The sequence below is a fragment of the Cryptomeria japonica genome, chromosome 4, assembly GCF_030272615.1.
Source record: "Cryptomeria japonica chromosome 4, Sugi_1.0, whole genome shotgun sequence".
NCBI classification, from domain to species: domain Eukaryota; kingdom Viridiplantae; phylum Streptophyta; class Pinopsida; order Cupressales; family Cupressaceae; genus Cryptomeria; species Cryptomeria japonica.
Genome location: NC_081408.1, coordinates 155,821,407 through 155,832,794, shown reverse-complemented (window position 1 = coordinate 155,832,794; position 11,388 = coordinate 155,821,407). Strand labels below are relative to the sequence as shown.

The following is an 11,388-nucleotide window of genomic DNA, read 5'->3' as shown; positions in this document are numbered from 1 at the left end:
TGTTATTGGTACCAATAAAATTGCACAATTGATCTTATTACTAACGTTTTTTCAACCTACTAGATATACCAATGAATAGCTATTAGCCCACTAGATGATTTTATTAGTGGACTTTTAATTAACGAAATCTAATGAATGATAATTAAAATATGGAAGATAACTAGACTTCTTCCCCATTTCAGCAACATATAAAAATCTCTAATGAAAGGTAGACGAACATGCCACATTGAGAGGATGAACCTTCCCGTGCGTTGGTCATAAGTCACCTGTATTTTGCACTGTACGATTTTAACATGCGAGTTCCTCGATGTTTCAGATTTGGACATTGACGCGACAGAATCTACCAGCCAAAATAAAATGCCAAAATTTCCCGTCAAATAGAGTGTTTATTACGTCAGAAAACATGTCGCGAGTCAATTATTGCAATTTCCATGCAAACACTCCGACCCCTGTTGAACGAATCTACAGCTTAGAAGTTTCAACTTTGCGCCAGTGTTGTAGGCAGGCATAACAGAACAGCTGGACAAGTTAATTTAGAATAAATTAGTGCGGTGGTAGCATTATTTCAAAAACCTGGGCAAGTGAAGCAAAATATCTGGGCTGCGTTGCAGAAATATGGCCAACATGAGCGTTTGGAAGACATGGACAATTGACGTCATAGACAGTTTGAAGGCCGTACCTGCAGTTCTTGAGAACAAAGTCCTTTATGCTGTTCCATCGTGTTTGAAGAATGACCAGACAGAGGTATTCTACCATCCTAAACAGATCTCCTTCGGTCCTCGACATTTTGTTCTTTCTGGTCGCTCAGAAAATTTCAGTGACTCGGAAAATTTCAAGTCAGAAGTCGCCCGCAAATTTCCTGAGCAGTTCGAATCGTTAGTGGAGAATCTTAAAAGCAATCACGTGGAGCGCTTAGAGAAAATCTATGGCATAGAAGTCATCGGCAGATTTCCCGAAGAAGATAGGGATGTTGGCCTTTCCTGGCTGTTGGCAAGAGACGGCTGCTTCCTTCTAGAAGTCCTCCAAAGTTTTGAAGATGGAAGAAATGAGGAAGGCACGGAAAGAAATCAGGGACAGGAAGGGACAGGAACAAATCACGGAGAGAAGACCATGTTGCAGCATATTCTTAAGAGGGACAATCACCACCCTTTGTTGAACGAAATAGTGAAAGATATGTTCAAGTTGGAGAATCAGTTGCCACTCCGGATTTTAGACGATATAAGGCCGCATCTGAGGAGTGACGGGGAAGCTAACTGGTTTGAGTCTGCATTGAAAAACTTATCTCCCATTGAGGTAAGGCCGGAAGTTGGCAGACCGACCTACAAGAACAAAATTCATATCCTCCAGATGCTTGGTCAATATATGATCGACAATATAGAAGACCCATCTCCTACTACAGAGCATACAGAGGCAAATCCTAATAATGAAGCTGAGGATAAAGCACTCCTGGATGCAAGGCGAGATGCTCAGAGAAATAAAAAGAAGCTATTCAAATATATAATTAATATGCTAAAGTTCGTATTTGTTGTAATATTTGTTCTTCTCATTTCTCCTGTTTTAATCATATGGTTTGTATGGTTACTCATCTGGTTAATGAGGGAATCCTATCGAACTTACTTGCGGGGTAGAGCAGAGGAGGATGGCCGTCACGTTCCAACTATAGAAGAGTTGCATAGGATAGGAGTGAAATTCAAGGCATTGAAGGGCGAAGGAATCAGCCACATACATTTCAATGAGAGCAAGTCAACACTGCACCTGCCTAAGTTCACCGTAGACGACAGGTCGGAGGTGATACTGAGAAACCTTTTGGTGATGGAGACGCAATGGGAGGATAAAGAGAAAATAATAACGAGGTATGTGGTGTTCATGAACGACCTTATTAACACCAGTGAGGACGTGGCTCGGTTGAGGCGACGAGGCATCATCGCCAAAAAGCTTGGAAGCGACGAAGATGTGGCTCGGCTCTGGAACAGTGTCACTGTTCCGGCAACCGACATACCAAGTTATGAAAAGATTGACATGGTTTCAGAATCTATAAATGCTTACCGAAGAAAATGGTGGAGGGTTCTGTGGGCTCAATTTTGCAACGCCCACTGTTCTAAGCAATGGTTAGTCGCTTCTCTTCTCGGAGGAATCTCCCTTCTTGTACAGGTCGTTTGCTTATTTAACAACTGTTCAAATTCGGGTGAGTGGCTTAAAATCATTAAAAAAACTGCGTATTTATTTAGGTCTGTTTAGATGCTAGATCTATTCCATGAATATCTGGTGCTTCCAGATTACTATTCCATCATTTCCTTTTATGTTTTAGTTATTCAATGTTTCAAAGAGGTATAAAGCCATCTGCTTGTTCTCTTTGATTTTATATCCTCCCATAGACGGTTTTGAAAGAGGCAGAAAACAATATACTGCGTATTGAATATTTCAAATATATATTATATAATTTTCTTGCATTTCTGATTGCTTATTAAGCATAAAATATTGAATTTTTGAAAGCGATATTAAGTTATGTTACACATTACAATAGCAATTTAATTTTGAGAGGCATCTTAAATAATTTGTTTCATTTTTAAAAATAAAATTATTGTTTTTTAAATAATTATTTTAAAGTGATAACTCTTAATTATTGATCTTAAACTGAAGAAATTTAATTATTTATATCATATCAATATATTTGAGAAAAATACTTAGGATATATCCTCCTACAAATGAATATTAGAAGTGTAAAAGATTCACCAAAAGAATGTTTACTCATTATTATCAATAAATTTCTATAGAACATGCACTCTAATGGTATAAATGCACTTCAGCCTCTTTGTAAAGAATAAACACCTTACATATTTAAAAAATTGTGTTACTTGCAACCAATTCTATTAGAGACATCTTTTCATATTTGAATCTCATTTCTCAAAAATAGTTTTCTCCTTTCATGACTATCAAATATTTTTCAACTAGGTAAGTAGCACAAAATCATAACAAACTAATTGTTGTTTTATTCAAATATTTTTCTCATTTCATGACTATCAAATAGTTTTCAACTATATAACTAGCATAAAATCATAACAAACTACTTATTGTTTTGTGTCTACACCTAAATGATAGATCTACTCTAGAAATATCAGGAGTAGTAGAAATTTGTATTATATAAAATGGATAGTGAATGTTGGCATGAGATTGTAAATAGAAACATCTCCTCTTGTTTTCTACCTTCATGTAAGTATCCTATTTTAATATATTATTGTTTCATTTTATGTCATAGATATTGAATGTTTTAGACTTTTATAAGTTATATGTTCACTTTCTTATTTTTATCTTCTTGGAAGATAAAGACATATTGAATCTTCTAGTAAAATACAAATCAATATATTGTAAATTGAATATTTGAAATAAATATTATATAATATTTTAATATCTTTTTTTCCATTTTCTTTAAGTTAATAAAATTGAATTTTTGAAAAATAAGAACTTTTATTTAATTCTATCTATTTGATTTGAAAATAGTATTTCTTTTTATGTTTTTGGTTTTCCTAGAAAGCTGAAAATATTTCACGAGACTAACATAAGTTCACCAATAGTACCTAACATAGACACATTTAAATAACATCTTATAAGAATTTGGATTTTTTATTTATGTTTATATCTCAATTTATAAGAGATTATTTCCTTTACTTGAATGATGTTCCTTCTATACATCTTAGCTCGATTCCTGTTTGTTCATAAGTGATTATAGCATAAGGATCAATTCAGTATGTTATTTAGTTGATAAGTAAATAGTTTCTTTTTTCTCTCTCAACTATTCACTACGAAACATTTTGATTTCTTTTATAACCCCCAAATCATGGAACACACTATTCGTGTATTACTATTGATTCTTTATCTTGATATGTGCTTTTGTGTCTATTTTCAGCTAGATCTATTCCTATTATATAAATTGTTTGACAACTCCTTTTTACCTATTTCATATCGTTGTTACTACTAGTCATTTCCCTTCTCATCATTCTTTGTGGACTATGTCTGTTTGGGTTGTTTGTAAGATTTTGTTTTCATATTTTTCTGAAGTTAATATTAAATTAGGATTGAATACTAATTCAATGGTAAAATTTATAAATTCATTTCAATATTCATTTAGATTGGTGTCAATTTTATTTGAACAATTCCACACAATTACTATATGTATTTTGAAATAGTGCACAATTTTGTATATAATTGGGTTGAGTCTTTTATCTTTAATCTATGTACACCACCATTGAACCCCATTCATTTGATAATATATTATCTATATCATCACATGTTCCCATACATTTTTAGATAATAAATAAAACTTGTATTTGCAATTTTATCTAGATAACAATTATTGACATAAAAATAACATTTAATGGTTCTTATCAATCCTTTAGTGGATTACTAATCGTATACCTGGGGATTTAATCTTTGAAATTTACCTTGATAATTTACTAAATAAACCAATTTCATAGCATAAAAAGTCAAGGACTACTAATACAGATCCCTAATTTTATATCCAACCTCAAATTTATATTTTTGATACCACACTTGCATGCACTAGTATATTTAAACTACCTCCCTATTTCCTTGATGTATACCATGTAGAATAGTTTGTTATTATTGATATCAAAATACAATTTCTATTATAGAAAACAAGAGAACCTATCAAACTTACTTATGAATCAAAATTTGTTACGATTGCCATCACTTCTATTACAACCTTAACACAAAAAAACCTACATGAGGTAAGCCAAATGTGTCATCAAAAAGGAATACTTGGTTGAAAAGAATGAATATATCTCAATCAAAAAAACCCTTGTCACACAATATTTAATATGGAACCCCTACAATAATTAACATCTTAATTATATTTTAAAAAGTAATTTAAATTGCAATAGAAGGATTTTGTGATAAGTAGTGATTCATTATGAAGGGTCATGGTATTCCCAAAATTTGTAAAACAACTAATTTCATTTAAATAGCTACAAGACCCTTGTATGACCATTATCTACTTTGATTACTTTATTAGAGCTTAGATTAACCAAGAACCCCTTGGATCCTAAGCCTTTGACATAATATAATATTATGTTGTATATCAAAAATAGCTTCACTATCTTGATAAAATATCTATAATAAAAAAATATCCAATTGTTGATCCATGTAAAGTTGTTTGTAGAGGACTTGAAAGACCACTTTTGAAAACCCATCTCCTTTTTTGCATTCTTACCAATCCTTAATATCTACTTTTATCATGTTGATAAAATTATTTTTATTTCCTCATAACACTAAAGAAATATATTATCTCACATTTTTGTAACTAAAACATCCTAATTTATACATGCAAATGAGTAAGTATTGCCTTATAGGTGAATATCCTAGGGATATATAAAAAAATAAATTAAAAAATTGTAAATTCCTACCTATTTTATTCCTATCATGATCATATTTAGTACATAGTTCACATGATTATTCTCACGTTCAAATTTCAAGTCATTCAATATATCGTAATGTTAGAAATAGGTGTTCACTAGTCTATGGAAGCAAACTAGGAATTAAAACTATTTTATAATAATCAAATTTGGAAGGAGAGTGAACTCAAAAGGCTCAACATCAAAAGTTTATTAGGAAAGGGTTGAGCATGGGATGAATTTAGTACTCCTTGATTGAATATAAAGTGACTATTAAAATGATATAAATTGAATACAAGAAGTAGGGTTGGTGATGCAAAATTGACAATGATCAGAATGTATACATATTTTTATCTAATAGATATGTAGACATGAACCACAACTCTAGAAATGGGAAGAAGATAAGAACATGCGGCTAAAACCTAGGATATAGATACTAGGTTTTTTTGTACCAATATTGTCAAATGTAGACAACATAAATAGTTTTACAATCATGGTGTTGTTCTAAGTATCTCTTTGATTGTTTTAAGAAAAGTGTTTAATATTGATGATAGGTACCCTTGTCCTATTCTTTTTACATCTTCTAAATGAATTCCTCTACATCTCATTTTTCTCTTGTCATTTCTATATTTGTTTTCTTTGGATCCTATCACTTGAAAAAATAAGAGGAAATTTTTTTGTTAGGTTAATAGGGGTTTTCATATGTCAAACCCCATGTTTGGAATTAACTGCATGATGAATTGAAATGAAAATGAAAGCATGCCTTGTTACGGTGGAGGATAGATCTGAAATTGAAATGTTATACCTTTATGAATCTTCTTTGTCTTGATGTCTTAATGAAAAGGTTGATGTTGTCATAAAAAAATGATCATGAATTCAATCTTGAATGCTGAATTATGAATACTTGAACTCTCCTTCACCACTGTAATGATGCTTGATTATTTTGTCACTTGAATTTACATGATATGGATTGAATTAAAAATTGAATGATGTTTAAAATAAAGGGGGTAAGAATTGATTTTATTCCCACCTTCATGAAACATATTGAAAATTAAGAAATAAAACATAGGAAATAGGTTCTTACTCAAAATTTATTGAGTGTTGGAGGATTAAAAAAATAAACCCTTTTGGTCTAGATAAGGGCATTAGGCATTTTTGTCTAGGATGAAAAGTACACTAGGGGTCCTTGTTTAATCTAGTTGGGCTTAATTAAATGCCAGAGATTAGAGTAGGAGACTAGGGCTATAGATTTGGGACTGGTGTGAGTAGAATCAAACATAATTAGGAAATAGAAGGTATAAATTTAAAAATGAGGCCCAATTGAGTATGAAATTGTATAAGGGTATAATTTATGGCACTACATTCAATAACCACTTTAGAATGAATATGAACCTACTCTAATACTTCTGGTAAAGTAAAAAATAGCATCAAATTTTTATTATTAAGATATTAAAGAGGAAAAAAAAACCAAGCCCCTAGGGACTTATAATCTTGTTAGTTGAATATCAAGATGAAAGGAGAAACACATTGGATGAGTCATGTTGGTACAAAGGAACATTACAAAGAAAACCCGTAGCTTGCTAAACAATTTGAAAAAAAAAAAACTACAAAATGGGTGCTCCAACACACACTAAACATGTCATGGTGTGTGATAAAAGTGTAAAAACCAAACCTATGTATCATGTTATCAAAGTGTAATAAAGAGAAGTGTGTATGCCTCTATGTTGAAGTGATTTCATATGCCCTACTAGGAGAAATTTCTTTATGGTAGGATACACGCATCCAAAATAAAAGCACATTGTAATGGTGAAATGCCTCCAAGAATGAAAAAATTAAAGGTGGTGGCTCACAAAAAAATAAAAGGAGCACATAAGACATCCACTGGTTGCCATTAGTATGTGAATCAGAAAATTAATGTATATCAAGTATGATTATAATGAACTGATGTCATCACCAAAGGTAGTGGAACTAGAAGAACAATAGAATAAGAGCACATAAGATGAACAATACAAGTAATTTTAGGTTAACATGGAGAGATCTTAATTCTTTGCATCATCCCCAAGTAGACAACACAAAGGCACATTTACAACAATAGCACATGTACAACATAACATGCATATAAAATATAGAGTAATTGAGATAAAAATAGGAGAATCACACAATATGTTTGATTCCTTCATTTACTTCTACCAATGGAGAAACACGAGTCATCCAAAGAGAGCTTAACATAACATAAGGATACATAAGCATAACATCATGAGGGAAACACATCAATTTTAAGAAAACACACAAAAGAATCCACTACTCAAGTGACACTAATCTAGAAAATAATCCCTTCCCAATCTTTTTTAACATCATTTAAGGATAGTGAACAAAAAGTAAGATGAGCCATATGAATCATAGTAGATAGAGCTACTAAAACTCTTAGAAAATTGTCATGCTCTAATGATGAATTAGTTTGTTTATAACTTCTCTTGAAAATATCAAAGATATCTCATGATTAGCCTCAATAACATCTATATATAATAAAAATCATTAGTAGATCCACCATATAATAATCAACATCATCATCCATATTAATTACAATAGGATCTTTAATGCACAAAGGAAAAGAAAAACAATCATTTCGTATAGATAATTTTATCTTTTGATGTCATTTTTTAAGATAAAGATCCTCCCTAGGGTTACGCAAAGGTTCAACATTTATTAAGATAAAGCTCCTCCCTAAGGTTACACAAAGGTTTGGCACGGGGGGCCAATTCAATACTCAATGGATTAGGGGAGGAAGTTTTAAAAGAAAGCTCTTGAGCCTTGGATTCATGTCTGCATCGACAATCTCTCACACTACAATTTATCTTGGTTTTACACATATCATCAAAACCATTGGTATCCACACTATTAGCATCAACATCATCATCCATATTAATCACAATAGGATCTCTAATGCATAAAGGAAAAGAATAAAAATCATTTTTCTTAGATAATTTTAGTTTCTGATGTCTACAGTTACACAAAGGTTGGGTAGGTAGGCCCAATTCAAAATTCAATGGATTAGGAGAGGAAATTGTTTCAAAAGAAATCTCACAAGCCTTGGAATGAAGTCTTCAATAGATATCTCTCACACTACAATTAATCTTGGTTTTACTTGAGACTTGTGAAGGTTGGGGATGAATCAACATAGGCTTCTTTTGTTCCTCTGTAGAAGGAGGAACTAAAGAAACCTAACTAGTTTGAGAGATATAAGATGTTGGGTTCTTCTCTCTTTGACCTTTATAAGATGTAGGAGGTGGGACCACGACATATATAAGAGGAATAAGAGGGATAGGAAGAAGTCCATGTCCAAGATGCAAAGGAGGAATATCCATATCAAAATGTGAAGAATCATTAGGTTTACTTAAGGCTAATATCAACTCATGTTTGAATTCTTGATAAAATAAGAAAAGGACATCTTGACGACGTTGCAGAGGTTCAAGTTTTTAGGCCAAAATCAATCAAGGATGATGTTTTTACATCTTGATAAGGGATAACAAAGGATACAATTAATCATGATAATATTCCCATTGTGAGGGAACTTGAAACATTTGTGGATGCTTGAAGGGATAGATAATATGGAATTGAGCCAAGGGTGTCGGAATTTCACATTAAATTGGCCATAGGTATGAATGATGACAAAGGTAACATCTAAACACTTGTTACCAACCTCTACAAGAAGCATTATGGAGCCTATAGTGGGATAAGTGAAAATATCATACACCTTAAGCATAACATCATATTTGTCATACGTATCTACATATAGTCATTTCGTATAAATATATTATTCAATAATAATATTTGACATACATATTGGATCAAAGAACACTCCTTGTGAGAGATTTCCTTTAGTTTTGAATGTAATATATAATGGTCCACTATGTGCATCAATAATATCTCTTGAGTCAATGTGATGCAATTGTTAGGTTTAGGCTTAGGTTGCTCAATAAGGTTCACAACATAGTTGGGATTTATACACATATCATTAGGATTCATATACCTTGGGTCTTTAGGTTCAACACATTGGTAGAATGAGAATGCAAAGGATTAGTAAATATTTTTAAATTTTTATCAGGGGGTGTCATGGATTTATTTTCTTTATCATTCACACCTTCCATAATTAGAGAATTAGAATCAATAAGATCCTAGATCATATGCTTCAATGTATAACACTTCTTAATATCATTTCTAGCTTGACAATGGTAATCAAAAAAGGCTTTAGGATGAAAGGAATTTGGGAAAGTCTTAGATGTTACTATGGGTTCATTAGGAGGAAGATTCATCACATTAGCATTAATACATCTAAGCATGATACTATGCAATGAATTGGAAAAAGGAGTGAAATTATGATGTGTAAATATTGATGATAAAGGAGCCACACCTAACTTTATAGTGGCCATTTGTGCATATCAATATGATTGAAAGAATTTTATTGATTTTGATGAAATTATTGTTTTATTTTTGAAACTTTTGAAAGGAATGATGAGCTTATTCATTCTTATTAATTGGAGGCATAGGATAAGAAATTTGTAAATGCAAATGTTTGTATGTATCTTGTAGTGCCTCTCCCTAACTCATCTTTTAGGAGGGGATGTGATAAACACTTTTAGATTTGTGTTCTAATAGTCTCTTTGACATTAGTGGATTCATTATAATTTATGTGGATAAAGTTATGTCTTGAACTAATATGTTGATCAAAATTATCTGTAGTGATCTAGATGCACTTATTATTCATGTATGGATTATATTTCTTATGACGTTATGATGGAATCTTGATTATGCTAACCCTATTCCATGATTATTTTAAGGAAGTTAAGTTGTAGAACAACTTCCTTCACTACCTTGAGAGGAGGGCAATGAAAAAACTTTTACAAATCATCACAACACTTACATAAAACAAAAATAAATATAATAACATTCAAACCATAACACAGTGATTTACATGGGGAAAATCCTTTTGGGAGAAAAAACCCCACACTCTAAAAGCTGCCCAATAAATTATTACGTAATAAAAAATAGATTACAATATATAATTACATAGAAAGCTCTTTGCAGGAGTACCACTTGTATACGGTGAAAATGGATACAACAATGTTGAAAGACTAAATGAATTCAACCACAAAACCCTAGCCTAACAACAACAAAGATCCACCATAACATATGAAGATTACCTAAGACAATGCAAATCAAATGAAATCACAAAGATTATACCATCACATGTCCAATAGGGTTTGGATCTCCATTCTTCCTATCTCCATTGATCTTGCTTAATATATTTTTTCTTTCAGATTTTTATATGTGCACAAGAGCTCAACAAAGAATGGAAATGTGGTTGTAATTAGGATCGCATATGCAAGTGCAAAGGCATAGTGTAGTCGAATGTGTGATTTCATTAGGGTTTGATAATGAAGGAAGCATCTCCTTATACAGAAGACACCATAGGAAATGGAGGGATAAGATTGAGAGGTGTAAAAGATAAATGGTCGGCTATGATTAGAGGGTAGGTAGAGGAAACAATAAAATAATGAAAGGGGTAGGTAGTATATGAATTAAGAGATGAATGACATGTGTCATTGGTGGAAAAGGTTAATGAATTAATTAAATAAATAAAGATTCATTTAATTAATAGAAGAAGTGGGATCAATTAAATAAAAAATATATTTATTTAATTTAGGAAAAAGGATAATTTAAATAAATAAATGTATTTATTTAAATGAGAAATAAGGCTAGAAGAGGATAAATGAATTGATTAAATAAATAAAGATTTATTTAATTAATAGAAGAATTAGGCTAAAATAATTAAATAAATAAAATATTTATTTAATTAGACATGACAATTTTAAGTGTCTACATTTTGCCCCTCTTTGAGACAATGCAGCTTGTTGCGTTGTTTCAAAGAAGATAATATGAACTGATACAGAGTTACCCCAAGATGGGAATGATATGACCC

At 31.6% G+C, this 11,388-nt stretch overlaps 1 protein-coding gene across 1 annotated transcript; it reads left to right on the top strand.

Moving 5' to 3' along the window:
- Positions 1 to 615: 615 nt before the first annotated feature.
- LOC131874973 (putative UPF0481 protein At3g02645) lies at positions 616 to 2,238 on the top strand. Its single transcript, XM_059218957.1, has one exon. It carries the CDS (start codon positions 616 to 618, stop codon positions 2,236 to 2,238), a length of 1,623 nt encoding a protein of 540 aa, XP_059074940.1.
- The last annotated feature ends 9,150 nt before the right edge of the window (positions 2,239 to 11,388 follow it).